The following is a 15,496-nucleotide window of genomic DNA, read 5'->3' on the forward strand; positions in this document are numbered from 1 at the left end:
GGAAGCTGCAGTTTGCAGTTTGCAGTAGCTTGATTTAAAACCAGTTTCCAGAAACCATCAACTAAATGCCACTAAATTAAACCTGCTGTGGAGACAGTGGAAAATGACATAATCTAGGGCAGATTCGCCAAATCAATTCAAACTGTGTCTGTAATTTCTAGACATTTTATAATTGTTTATAATTGAGTATAATTGCTTTTAAAGATGCTCAAAATGTTATTGATTATTAAACAAACCGCAGAGTTGAATTGATTTCAGCCTTGTTTTTGACTAATGTAGCAGCATAAGTGCAGTTTCTGCAAGCATGAATCCAGTTTTAAGTTTTTTCTTTAGATGTTATGCTTTACACTCGAAATTACATCTGTATAGAAAATGTTAAAACAAAGTTTAAAGATTACATTCAGCTGAATTTTGTCTTTATCTATAAGCAGGTAGAAGAAACAACTGTTTGACCATTATCGACGTAAAAAAAATTGTGATTTGCCTTTATAAAACTAGTTTTTGATTTGTTTGTTTGTTTGTTTTGGGCTACTGTAGAAACATGGCTGATCTCTGGGAGAGAAGTTGTCCGGCCTATAGATACTAACAACTTGTTCTCAGGTAACAAAAACCCCCCTGATATTTTGCACAGTTTAAAACATAGTTTCTAATATCATATCTCATGTCTTATATTATATTCCATGTTCAAATGGATTCTGCTAAATGTTCCACAGTGAAACTGTAGGGGAGAGAGCTCTACAGGTCTTTTAAGTAGTTTACAGTAGAGTAAAATGCTTGATAAATATGTCTAATTCCTCACACATGAAGAACATTTTAACTCCCAAATTGTCTTGTTGGAGCATTTTCAGTGTAATGCTTTAAAGCTGTGATAAATGTAGACAATTTCCAAACCTGCACAAGGTGAGGCTGTTGTAAACCACAGCCAAGATACACACACAGCTACCGCCTCTTAATAATTCAAACAGGTCAAATCTTTAGCTACAAACCCCTTGCAGATACTTTTTGACCCAGGTCTGGCGTGTATACATGCAGTCCTGGTACCTTGACATATATCAATAATTTACTTTGTGCATAGAGTAAGATATCTTTGGTGATAAGACACAGATGTCTGCATGTTAATGTGTCTGTGTGTATATATTGTATACTGCGTTTGAACCTGTGTGTTAGTCTGTTGTGCAAGTAAAGTCTTTACTGCCGCCATGACTTGCGACTGAGCACACACACACATGCCACATTGATGCGTATGAGCCTCCAGGCCACCAAGTTCTTAAATGAAGTCAGCGCTCGTACAAAAGTGTGTGAGTTGGTACAGTAGGAGTTCCAATGTCTCGCGTCGATCCCTAAACAGCCCGAGTTACCCGATCGAGAGCTGTGACATGTTGTCTCAAAGAAATACTGCTTCTTGTTGACATTGTTGATGTTCACATCTGGGAGCACTGTCACCTCATTGCCTGAGATGTCTGTGGCTTTGGTCTTGTTGCCCACCCAGACACTAATACTTTCACACACTGAGTACACCCCACGGTGCTGAGGCTGCCCTGCTCGCCGGCGGGTCCTTCCGCTGGCACCCTGTGACCCTGCTGGCTCTGCATCAGGAGGCTGAGAGCTGAAAAGCACCCTCGGTGAGCGGTAGTGGCGCTTGGTGAAAGTTTTGGGGTCCACGATGGGGATGGAGTTGGGGCTGTTCTGCTGTGCCGTTGTGGCGCTGCACGAGTCCCCTCTGGTGGTGGCCACAGCTTGGGCACTGAAGAAGAGGAACAGGACCAGCATGGATGACCTCATGGGCACACAACCTGAGATGGTCAAAGGGAACAGCACAAACTTTAATTAAATCAGATACACAGCACATTCACAAGGTGACAAAGTCAAATGGTGACAAGCAAACCCCTTCCTGTTATCTATTGTTATAGCCGCTGTCATATCTCTCTGTGAAGACACGAAGCTGCTCTACCCTTTATTTGTCACACCTCCTGTTTCATAGTCCATGTTTTTGCTCTGCTTTTTGGAATAAAGTAACTGGGAAAATGCTAAATGCTCCTCTGGGCTTATTATGTAATAGCTAACTTTGCTAACCATTTAATAATAAGTAAGAACTTCTCCTGCTGCCAATAGAGCTTTGACCAATGAGAGGCAAAGAACATCTTGGGGTGTCTTGGGGTTTCTGGTACTGGGACGTGAGAAAAAAAATCCTTGTGGTCTTTGTGGATTGGGTTTGCTTCACATGAGGCAATCAGGTGCCATCAGCTGGAGAGTTTTGGGGGTCAGATGAACACCTAAGACTTTTTGTTTCCTATGCTGTTTTTTGTAGGGCCCACTGCTGTCCTGGGGTGTGTTGTTGCCCTATTTAAGGATGTCTGCAAAAAAAATTTAGATAGGTGGCAGTTGTCAAAATAATATCAGTGAAGAAACCAGGATGTAGCTTTTCAGAGCAGAACTTTGATTTTTGTAACAAGGTTAGCGGTGTTAATCTCTTTAATCACTTTAAGGGTTTTTAATGTTGCGGCTGATTGCTTTAGATTTCTTGCTGCAGCCAAAGTCTGTGAATTGGAGTCTTGATTCTAAGCAAAGGTCATATTTCCATATTCAATCAAAGATGTGTCATCAATATATGCGGCACCTTCCTTTTTAACAGTAGATCGTAACAGGCTCATTTTCTCTTGATCCATGTTTATAACTGGCACCTGATATTAAATTGTTTTTTTTTTGTGAGTATACATTTCTAGAGCCTTACTGGTTCCAGAGCAGTACCAGCTCTTTTGTCTACATCTAAAAGCTTACATCAGGGGTTGTGGGTCAGATTACTGATAGAGACCAGACCGCTGTGTCTTAAAAACAGAGCTTGTGTAGAATCTGGGAGAAAGTAGGGCCTGACTCCAATGTTCCTTAAAGTTTTCATCACATTTTTTGTTTTCAAAAGAAGTGGCAGCTTGGTGGCAGCTCAAGGATAACCTTTAATATGCATAGACCAATGGCATTCATAGTGGTATATGAGTACTGTGTGCTCTAAAGAACAATGAGAAAGACAGTTTTAGTGTGTAGACAAAGCAGCAGTGTACGCCTATGAGGTCATTATCCCTCTCATTTTCATTCAGTTTAAATGTTTTAATATCACTGCGAAACAGCAGTCAGGATTTGTAAATGTCAGCCCATATACTGCATAATGTAGGCATTGCAGGAGATGTTGTCTTACGATAATCACTGATAGTGACAGCAGACTGATGATATAAATCATCGAGATGCTTGGAAAACAGGGCAAAGATAGTGATCTGTGGAGAAGATCCTCAGCGAAAACTCACAGCTATTGTAACTGATGTCTTAATTATATATTTATATTTATCTATTTATATAGTTTCCCTTTAGGATAACTAAAGTATTTTTTCATTTAATTTAATTTCACACTTCACTGATTTATTCTTTTGACCCCTCTAGAAACCAACTCTCTGTGTTCTGAAATAAATTCATCTTTTCCATGCTCTGAATTGTTTCCAAATGGCACTGCCACGCCAAATTAAACTTCTTGTGAGACAATAAAATAATCTTTCTTTCTGATGAGGTTTTGTAGGGTTTTAGTACAGATACACCACTATTTTCTCCTTCATAATTTCAAGGTGCGACATGTCGAATTTTGAGGTAAAACTAATTTAGGGGCATACAGCAGCTCAATTTAAAGCAGTAAAAGATAACCTCCCTCACACAAAGGTGGCTTTGTGTTAAAAGTTTTCAAAAGGATGCAAAATTCTGTGTCAGACGTGGCTGTGAATTGAATCTATAAATACTAATCAATAGTGAAAGGAAGTACTGCTGCAGAAGCTTAGAGGACAACAATGTCCCTGAATGGATTAATACAGTTAACAGGAAGTGGTAGAATACATGATATTAATTTAACAATAATAGTTACATTATTTTTCTAATTACTTCCTCAAAGAAGACGTGGAACTCACTGATAGATACTCTGTCTTATAAGAATATCTAGGGTTATATCATGTGACGATGTGGACAGCAGTTATTCTCACAAGAGCACAGTAGAAAACTAAAAGCATGTATCTCATGCACTCAAGTATTCTTTTTATTCACAAGGGATAAGGCAGATATTTCATTCCATGGTTTTAAAGGTGTGAGCACTGTTATTTGATTTATTTATTTATTTTTCATTAAAGTAAACTTTGGACATCAAATTTTCTTCAACAACTACAGTTTGCTATTACAATTCTCACAGGCTTCTATAATCCTCTGACTGTATTCACATGCACACTCGTTATCATGCAAAAGTAAACTCAAGATGCTCTACAAAACATTGCCATAAACAGTTTTCATCAACCCCATTGGGCATTCGTGAATCCAACTAATTATAACCCGCAGGTCCATACGACAGACTCCTCTTGTGGTCCCTCTCATTTAGCACGTCCTTTTCTTATTTTGGGGGGGTGAATTGTTGAGGTTCTTGTGAAGAATGATTAACAGTCAACAGCAAACTGTTTACCGTTTAAAGAAACACTGGTGATTGCATGTTCTACTTACTCTAACCATAGTCCCGATGTTTAACCCAAACTGTTCCTTCCTGTGTTGTGCTGACTAGCTCGCGAGCTAAATAATGTACATCAAAAGTTTAAAGTACTGGCTGGGCATTGAAATGTAAACAATGAGATTGCCAGACAACCCAAACTACTGCCTGGATCAACAACTTCAAGATACTAGATTTTATCAGTTTAGCAAGCTTTTAGCTATCCCAAGAGCATCTTCTGGAGCAACGTCAGTTGCTTGCCAGAGTAGAACACTGTAGAAAGCTACGGTCAAGGTGGAAAGATGGGCCAACAAAATACAATTGTTTTTACACAGGCTGCTTTTGTTCATTTTTAATCATTTCAGTATCGTGTGTGTGTTTTTAATCGCAACCATCAGAGCAAGGAGCATCTATCATAAATCAAACTCTGATATTTCCCTATACCAAACTACACAGATGTGAAAATATCTGAGCGTTGTTTTCTAGTTTTCGACTGCCAGAGGGGGTTGTACACTACAAACTGTACATGGGCATCCATTTTGGAAGACATGTTGAACCGATGCCGCTGATGGTCTGACGCATGACAGATTTGCAAAGTACTGTACTTAAAACAGGAATCCATTGTTGAAATATTGCACCGTTCCTTCGAAAAATATAAAATTTTCTTTGTCAATCTCCAAGGAATTTCATATACAGAGATTCTATTTGATTTTGATTTATGGAAATACAGTAGGTGTCACATTAATATAAAAAATATGTATCAGTACCTGTTGTGACACCCTAACACTTTGATATTTCTTTTTTTTTGCCAACATGTGGTGACTCCCTCCACAATACACACAACAAAACATCAGGGCTTGCCTAAATTGACAAGTTGTGTTCTGTATTTACCAGAGCACAACAGGGATCACAGGCATGTTAACACCTGTGATGGCTCCACCAGGTCAGGGTGGTTTATTATAAGCTGTGTATGCCTTGGGTGCTTGTAGAATAAAACTGTTGGCACAACATATAACAAGGAAAAATCATAGCCTTCACAATGGTACATAATGTGAGCTATGATAGACTAATAAATACTTGTGTGGTCTGTTCCAGACAGACGAGTGACTCTCTGCACGCCTCAGCCCTCTGTTCCGTTTTCTCGCCTGTGGTGCAACATTAGGAAATTAAATAGTCATTACTGTATCAATTTGGGAATAATCGTGATAACTGCTATAACAAACAAGATCCTTAAAGAAGAGACTCTTCTTCATTCTTACTCTTACATCTGTGCCAATTTGTATTGCTAAAGGACACACAAGGAGGTTGCTTCACAACAGCAAAGAAAACATCCAACGAGAGGAAAAAAAGGGCAGAAAGTTTGCAATCAACAGGAAAAGAAAAGAGTAAAAACTTTACATCAGCCTCCCATTGGCTTTGTCTTTTGAGTTGCTCATTTTTCACGGTTGAAATTTGGGTCACTTGGCAGAAAAACATTCTCACTGTTTTGATTTTAATAATGTGAACATAAAAGTATCAGCAGCTAAGTTGCAAATGGTCCCGAGGGCCTCGTGGATTTAAAGGGCAAATTTCACCCTAATCCAGAGAAAAGTCTGAGATTTCCAAAGTTCAGAAAGATTTGCAGAAATTATTGCATTTAGCTCTTATAGCCAAACTTCAAAAGTTTGGAAAGGTTCCTAACGAAAAACATATACTGAGTAAAGCTTCAGGGTTTGGGAATTTTCTATTAACCGAATAGATATTTTCTCATAATTATTTTTCCAAGACAAGCCATGACATGGACTAAACAGTTAGCGAATTGGCATTGAATAAAGTATTGTAAGTAATTAAAAACATTATTAATGGGAGTCTAATACCTTCGCTAAATTACATGGCTTCCTTGGACTTTTGAATAAATCGCTACATATGTTCTTATACTACATTGAGTAAAATTGGAGTAAAATATGACATTTTGGAAACAAAAAGAGTAATATAAATAAGAGTTGATAATAATTTGTTGAAATATTTAAGACCTAAGTAGAATATGAAAGTAAAAAAGAAAGAAAAGAAACCCATTAAAAATGACCAAATTCTCTTAAATTTAAGAGGTCACGAGGTACAGAGCATAAGAACAGAGATCACTTTACAAAGGTCCCAGTTAAAAGACATTTTAATGTGGCACTTTACTTCTCTTTTTTTCTTTTTTTTTTCATCACGCCACATTTGTTTCTCATCAGAATTGACATAATGTACTACCGTTTTCTTTGTTTCAATTACAGACAGTTTTCGATGATTTCATCTTGACTTATGTATGCTTTGTGAATAAATGATACGAAGGAATAGATGTTGAACTACTTTTAAGCATGACACTTGTTGTGTCATGAATGTTTTTCATGTCTACAACACATTACCAGTGAGTGTAAGGCTTTTTTAAATCTCCATCCATCCATTTTCTATACCCGCTGAATCCGTCGGTCGGGTCGCGGGGGGGCTGGAGCCTATTCCAGCGGACATTTTTTTAAATCTAAATGGTCTAAAATTCTCCAGAGTAAAAACACTTTAGCTATGTTTCAAAGGTGGCAACGTTATGGCACATTCCTACCCTGTGATTGGTTGCACTTACATTGACTTTTACTGTATGATATGCACCTTCCATCCATTTCAGCCCAGGTATATCGGTTTGACCAGATAAAAAGCATAAATTATGTGATAATGAGACAGAAAATGACCCTGAAATCGCTTCCTATTTGTAGACAATACCATTATAACATATTATCGACTTTCATACCTTTTCAGTATCTCCACGTGAACTGTATCACCTCTGAGGCTCCTATAGGATGTAATTAGAGCTCAGTGTGTTCTGGGCAACTCCTGCCATCAGGCCTGGCTGTGGCCCCCATGCAGCACACCTCTGCCCTCCTCTGCCTCCATTCTTCAGCTCTGCTGAGAGACAAACAGAGAAAGCGTCTCAGCCGGCTCGTAAACCCACTGTAAACACATTCTTTGTGAGACAACGGGAAGAGAGAGTTAATATGTTTCCCTGCTCACCAGATCGTCCCATACTAAACACACCAAAATAAAAAAGTGGACCTGCAAAATGTAAATTATATAGAGCAAAAATATGTTGTGCAGTTTAATGATAACGCAGTAAATCAGTCAGCGTTTCTTGGACGCTTGAACCTTGACAAGTTTGTCCAAACTTAAACACTCCTGTGCCCTTAAAGAAAGACATGTGGTAAAACATTTATCGTTTAAAGCCTTTTAAATTACCAGAAGAAATCAGATAAGACATGGTTATTTTCTATGTGAATTCATAAATACTCAAAAGAGGATTTAGAAAGGTGTAGATTCACCATGAAACTAGCTAGCTATATATTAGCTATATAGCTAGATATTGCTGTTCATCATCTGTTTTGTCTTTCTCAGTTCAGTTATTGCATCAGATTTAGCTTTCTGCAGTCAGAGTGCTGTGGTTCATTTTGTACTGTGATGAAACACATTTGAGGGACATAACTCATCTCACTAACCCAGAACAAGGAAGTTTGTTTTGGCATCTTGTCCGTCTAATCACTGTGCTTAACCTTTGCCAAAAAAGCAGAAAGAGACAGGGTCGACATTATTTAGTCCACCACTATGAACTGAAACTTTCTGAAAGAGAGCAAAACGTCAACGTTGTGTAAACAATGTGTCTTAAAACTCAATCTGTTTTTGTCCTTTTAATGTTCAAATATGTGTTTTCAAATGACTGCTTTAAAGCATTGCTGAGGAAGTAGCAGTGTTACGACATGGCACGCTTACAAAATGAAAGGAATGTAAGCGACTCATAAACAGAAGTAAATGAGCTGTTAATCTAAATGACTGCAGTGTACTCCTGTACAGAATCTACACTAACACAAGAAGTGTTCAACAGCCAAACAAAGGTGGTCTCGGATGTCACTGGATTTTAATGGGTGACCCTCTGACTGTAGCATTGGCTCTTTAAGAAAAAGGCAACCTGCTTTTTCACCTGTTTGCTTTTCAGATGTTGGGTGGAGATGCCACCTCTACAACACATTGAAAATAAGTGAAAAAGACAGACAGAAATCCACTCAACAGGAGTGTATGTCATGACGGAGACTCGTAACCTGGTGTGATTTCTGTAAGTGTTACTTGTGATACTGCTACACTTTGACTGGAATTATTCATTGTCTAAAATAAAAGAGGAACCTGTTTCTATAAAGTAAGGTGTATGTCAGAATGAAAACAAAGCCATGAGGATCAGTCCAGTCTCACCAGACACAATATCATATGTATTTTTAACTCCTGACTGTAACCATCACATTATTTATTTGCAACATATTTTTCCATGGACCAACGTAAATCTTTTCCAACTCGTCTTGAAATTGTGTTGAGATAGAATTGCTTGTATTCTCTCAGAGTCAGGCTTGTGTCATGGCACAGATTTGTACGGGAATACATCTGCATTTCCGCTACACTTTAAATGCTCAAAAGCACAGTGTGTCTATCATTTAACACAGTCAAACTGAGTAATCTAATTTTTCAATGCTTCATAAATGGTGATATATGTAAGCTTATGCTATTTTCTGCTGTTGTGACAGTGAATTGACATGGCACAACGGACTGCTGAAATTATTAAAATGATTGAATAATCTGTACACCTAAAAGTAATCTTATATGAATTTTCAGAAGAAACATTAATTATTTGCATTTCTGTATTAATATCGGTTAGTTTTTGCCTGTGTTTGTGACAAAACAAGCAATATCTTTAGGTAAACTGCATTATAGTTGGATAGATTCAACAGAAATTGTGCTCCATTATGACTTCATCTCTTGATGGAGTGTCGAGGTTCATGGGTATTGTAGTAGTAGAGCATTCAACGTAAGATCCAAATATATTTCTTTAAGAAAAAATTGTTTGTCTGTGGATTTAATTAAATCCTACAGTACTGTTCGATTATCAAACGAATCCCTGTTTTTCTACATTTGGGAACAGCGAGGATACCGATGTATTAAAAGTTTAAAACGGTCACCGCAGCTCAGTGCATTTCAGGCTGCACTAACGGTTGGTTAAAAGTAACTTTAACGCTTCTGTTGCTTGTTTTTCTTCTTAGTTAAAATGTGTACTTTACAAACATCCGCTGCACGACGGCTGATAATGTACCGTTTTACTTTAAGTGAGGTCACCTGTCACCTCTTTTTTGCAGTTTTACAGAATGTTTGAGCTTCATTATCGACAGCTGGTCACATCAGTTAAAGTTTTCCAGACTCTTCCTAATTATTACAGATGATTCAGCGCTGAAATGCCTTGCAGTTTCACTTCATCCAGCTAAGTAGGATGTGCTTCTTTTAATTATGTATGATTGTGTGTTTTTGGTGGTTTTTCACAGGGCTTTCAGTTTATAGTGCATTTTCACAATTATTGTTGTTTCTGAACTTCAATATTAGTTTTATATTGGTTCTTTTTGCTTAATGGTATTTTGATACTATCATGTTGTACATTTATATATCTACTGCTTGGAGATACTCATGCTGGAGTATCATGGACAGTGTTTCCATTTCATTTCAATGTTCATGGTTTCTCAATTTGGAGTCTTTGAGGGTCCCAGGAAAAATGGTAATATTTTAAATCCACTCTTATGTAACTGTGAAGCAAATTTGACAGTTTTTTTTCTTCTTTACCATGTGCCAGGATGAGTGTACATATGTATGTATGGTTGCTTTACAAAGAGATAAATAAGATATATATGACTTATATTAGATATAATCCAGCAAATGTAATGCATGGGATGATATTGTAAAATTAATTTACAAAGCTGTACAGCTATCTGTTCTTGGTGAACAGGATTTCATTATTCAAATATTTCCTGCATTGTTTTTTGTTACATTTAAATTGGAGGTTCTGTGAAAGCTTTCTCTGTTCTAAACTATCCATGTCCCTTTTCTAGAGTAGTACAGGGTCAGTAGCTAGGATAACCCTCAAACTATTTTACTTTTGCTCTTGCATAATCAAATTGAATTTAACCTTAGTTGTAATGATGACAAAACCATACGACTAAGTCATTCTGCACAATACCAGACCTCTGCAGTTATAAAACTACATGGAGTGCAGCCATGATTGTCATTACAAACCATACACATGGCTCTATTGCTATTATATAACACTCTGTTTGCCTTATCAATCCTCTGCTGCTGTATTTACTTAAAACAGTCTCAATTTACTGGGTGCTACATTCTCTTCACTTTCTGGTCATGTAGCTACTCTTAAACTCGCTCATTCTTTCTCCATTTCCCTCCCTGTTATTGCACACTAGATTTTCTTGCAATAGTCTACTTTTATGACTTGGGGCCAACCATTTGCTCTTTTTGTCACCTAATGAAGCTGTGTTTTGTGTGAGTTAAATATACTGCGGCAAAGGATTTGTGATACTTCATGCAAATCACATTCACCCTTTTAATTATTGCGTTATTGCTCAATATGTAAGCAGAAAAGTGATCTTCTGCATAAATGATATTGATGAGTTGAAAACCCAACATAACTTTTTTTCTGTTAGATTGATCAAAATAGTCAATATTTTCTTGATTTTTTTTCCATCAACGAAAATCAGTTAATTGAGAAATTTATTTGCAAAATTAATTTACAACGAAAATAACTCAACTGCTCAACTTTGCAGTATTGTGGTGTATTAAAGTTGTCAGCGCTCTGCCAGTCAGCATGTGCATGCTGCAGTTCGTAACAAACTCTGAAACTGTTGCCATAGGGATTAAATTCCACTTCCAACCCATCATTCACCTTTTGGCTCCTTGTGGGTGGTTGCTGTTGATCCATGTGTACAATAACGTCGGAGCTAAAAGAGTCATCCTTACACCTACAGCATGGTTTTGTTTTATTCTGTGTGATTTAGCTGATATATGATCTTTTGTTGTTTGATGGTGGAAGGCTCCCAGTAAAGCAGTAAAGTAGCCAAGAAAGTTCTTCACTTTACGGTGTGAATGAACTAAGTCAGCAAGACAGTCAGTTATGTGGTCTGTTACTCCTGAATGGAAAGGCCACCCATAACCACCGACCTACAACTCATTAGCTCTAATGGAGTCGGTTTAATGAACCCTGCCTGGGTTGACTGACAAGGAGCCTTGGTTGGCACACATTTCAGTCTGCAGACCAGGGACAATCTACTTACCTCCGAAACAAAAAATGGCAGTACCCTCATTCATATGGTAAAAGTCACAGAGTCCCCTCAGTAACCTGATCTACCAGGGCAGGCTCTCATTATAAGATGAATGGAGGTGCAGGTGACTTTATTTGAAAGCCACCGATGGGCTTTGAATGACACGCTGCTCATTATGCTGTGGTGTTCATTCATGCAAAACTGCTCACCTGGTTGAAGCTGTCTTTGTGTTGAATTTAAGCTCTCAAACTCTAAAGCCCATTCAGTGATGCCACTGTGGAACCTGGACACCTCTTGTATGAAGTGCTTTGATGCTACTGTCTTTACCCTGATGATGGAAACTAGTTTGTTTTTTATCTAACTTTGCCATCCCTTCTTTGCCGTCTTCTCCTGACCATGAATACGAACGTCAATAAAAGTTAAAGAATTGCACAGTTCTTCTGGTAGTGGTGCCATTGAAAAGACTGAAACTTGAGTAGCTCATAATTTGCCTAAATTGTAGTGAACAAGCGATAGGAAATAAGGTTATTTCTTGATATTTCACTATAACTTTTCAGAGAATCATCTGTACATGAATTTCTCCTTTGATCTGAGTAGAAAAATGTGGTTTTGGAAAAAATTAATGTCTTAGCAGCTATAAAATTTAATTACATCCAACATAACAGCTAAAGTTGGAGTTGAATTAGTTGAAGGTCTACAAAAAAAAAAAATTTTTGTATCTGCAAAGTGTGTGTATTAAAGTTCACATTTATAGTCATAGTTCTCTAAACATTTGCATTAAAGTTAGTCTGTAAGGCCAGTTTTATCTAAGTGTATTTAGATATTTTCCTCATTACAAACGATAATTTAGATAATTTTCAGTTCTTACAAACAAAGGAAACAAGAAAATACAAAGGATGAATCATGTAGAAAATATATTAATTAAATATGTTAAGGGAAAAAAAAGAGGCAAGTAGATAGCTTTTAGAAAATGTGTTTTTGCTCTTCCATGTTGCTCACTGAAGCCTTTTAGATTAATTTTAGATTTAGAACAATGTGCATTGAATTTGTCTACTTTTTATTTATTCAGTTAGTGTGTGGAGTCACAGTATTTTGGTGTTTATTTACTAATATTTAGCATGCAGTCAGAATGTAACCTAGTACTTAACAGCTGAATTTTTGAACGATCTTTGTTGCAAAACAAACATCTTGCTTTTTTACACTCAGCCACCAAATATGGTTCGAAAACCCCACAGAAGTCTTGAAATATGAGTCTGGAAATTAGAAATAGAAAATGAGCTGGAACTGCCATGATTGCAATAACAAGCCTAATTTTTTTGACACTGTAAACAAAAACAGAAATTTGTTGAAGATGTGTAATTTTTTCTTTTTGAACTGTTGCATTGATTTGCATTGCAAGGTGCCACTTATAAAGTGTTTGGTGGATACATATATGTGTGACATTAACTTAATCTTTATGTTCTGTGTAAAAGATGGCTTTTGAAAAGTGCTCCATTTTCTTTTGATTTTAGATGATGTGTAATAATTATGATAGTTTTAGACATCCAAACCTTTAAACATTATTTTTTTGACCAGATTGTTAAACTTTCAGCATACTGCAGCTTGTCAAAATACATTGCAAAGACAACATATTAGACTTTCCGATCTGGTGAAACATTTAAGTCTCTGGATTGTTACACTGTGTCCTGTTTTTGAGACATTCACATCCTAATTGATGGATGGGAATCCTCTAATTAACTGTTTCTGCTGTGGTGTTTTCAAGGATACGCACGGAGAGGCAGGAAGAAGCAGCAATAACAGCGTCTAAACATCTCTTAACTTTTGTCTCTCCGAGGTAAACAAGCCATAATTTTGTTGCTATGGTGACTGTGCAGGATATTTTCTCCTGAAGCAATTTAGTGCATTTCCCAGAAGGTAACAACACAGGAAGAAGGCGAAAAAGGGTATCAAAAAGAAATGATATATACCATAAACTTTTAAACGATCCCAATATGTAACTATAATCAACTTTACTAAATAATGAAGAATGGTTTTAAATCGCTCTCTCAGACTGTTCCCAATTATTGTAAGACATCTTGATGACTGTCCAGCTCAAAAAGGTGAATGACAGTTCAGTCTCTAATGATACTCCCTTTGGAAAAATGGTTGTTCTCTCAGGACACAGATCCTGGATCAGGCCACCCACTTATTTATTTAAATTGGATTTCTTTTGAGAAAGATCACCACACACTGACACACAGCAGCAAAGGACGGCTGGCTAAAGATAGTAGGACTGCAACAAAAGTGTAAGTTAAGTTAGGCATGTTATCAAGAAAACTCCAGTAATCAGAGTCTTTTCCACAACATTTTGAAGAAATATCTCCTTTACTATTGTGACAGTACATTTCTACATCTAAATATTAAGAAACTCAAAAATACACATTCAGAACATTTAAGGTTATAATGAGGGTTTTCCACCTATTCCAACCTGCCTTGGCTTGTCCACAGGTTGAAGGGAAGGGAAAAAGGTCTTATTTTGTCTTTTGGCAGCTAGTCAAAGGAAGCATGTTACGAAGGATAATGGCATGCAATTTAAGCACATAATTTCAAATTTCTTTTTAACTGCTGTCTTGTTGCATCTGGCAGAGGCAATTTTCTGCTTTACTGTTATCAAACAACTATGCAGGAAACCATTTACAGCACAGCATAACCTTTGGTTGAGAAACGTGGCCTCCACTGGCAGTCAGTTGTAATTTAAGACAGATGTGTGGAAGTCTCCCTGGTACTGAAACCCAAAGTTGCTGTCGGGTCCAAACTAGGACTGAACTGAGTCAAGCCAAAGACCAAAAGCAGAATTGGTCAATCAACAAATGCTGAACACTGCATTCTAGCTTTTCACCCAAAAATGTCTAATTGCAACGTTTAACAATAGTAGACTGTTGTTTAACACAGTTTGCCCAAATTATAATGTATCTTAATGATTGTCTTGTTTACAAGCCATGCAGTCTGCAGAAAGCAGCCTGGCTCAGGTCATACCTCCTGCTGACCACTCCGATTATAAAGCAGACTTCAGATCTGTGCACACATGCAACACAATCTGTTGAACTTTGTGAAATCAAAGATAAGTACAAACGGGTAGAAAGTGAATGGAAAAATACTGTGTCCATAAGTGTAGAAGAAATGCTTCTATTTCCTAAAGGCAAAAAATGGGAAATATAATCAGAGACAACAGCAGAAACAACACTGTGAGAATGCTAAAGGGCAGATTTTACAACCCCACCAGTTTCATTACTCACTGATTATTGTGTTTGGTCTAACTGCACTGAGGGAACACAGCTGACCTTAGTGTCAGACACACTGTAACTAACCACAACAGACTGAGCAAAGGCACAGGCTACACTCTAGTACTCCAGAATAGTCCAATATCATCAAGTCTTGTGAATTCATTTTAGTAAATAAGAGTTGAAGTTGGAAACGCTCTCTGTGAACTGGAACAGTCCCCAGTTGTCCTATTGATATTTTTTGTATTTGTCAGGATTATAGCCATTTTCATTGTTAAACTACATTAAAATGGCAAATTCCAGATCAGATCTGCTTTTAGTTCTTGGACCGAATAGCTGCTTTTATGTCTCAGTCAACTTACGGAAATCGATTGGCCAGATCTTTACATCCTCCTGTGTCTGCACTTGGCGGATGTTGATGTTGAGTCTATCACTGCCATAATAAAAATCAGATTGTTTGAAAAGTCCCAGACACATTTTCTGCATTTGGCATTTTTACTGGATAACACTGAACCAAGTGTTTTGCGGTAGAAGTAAGAGGTCTTCTATGTACAACTCTGCTAGTTGTGTCTGTCAGCAGTGATAATCTC

The 15,496-nt window shown here is 37.4% G+C and overlaps 1 protein-coding gene across 1 annotated transcript; it reads right to left on the reverse strand.

Moving 5' to 3' along the window:
* Positions 1-1,188: 1,188 nt before the first annotated feature.
* Positions 1,189-1,782, reverse strand: ngfb (nerve growth factor b (beta polypeptide)). Its single transcript, XM_075462223.1, has one exon. It carries the CDS (start codon positions 1,780-1,782, stop codon positions 1,189-1,191), a length of 594 nt encoding a protein of 197 aa, XP_075318338.1.
* Positions 1,783-15,496: the final 13,714 nt, after the last annotated feature.

This window comes from Odontesthes bonariensis, chromosome 3 (assembly GCF_027942865.1).
Source record: "Odontesthes bonariensis isolate fOdoBon6 chromosome 3, fOdoBon6.hap1, whole genome shotgun sequence".
Lineage (NCBI taxonomy): Eukaryota > Metazoa > Chordata > Actinopteri > Atheriniformes > Atherinopsidae > Odontesthes > Odontesthes bonariensis.

Bases quoted from the DNA above. Each gene is read 5' to 3' on its own strand.
- ngfb (XM_075462223.1), bottom strand. From the start codon at position 1,782: ATGAGGTCATCCATGCTGGTCCTGTTCCTCTTCTTCAGTGCCCAAGCT.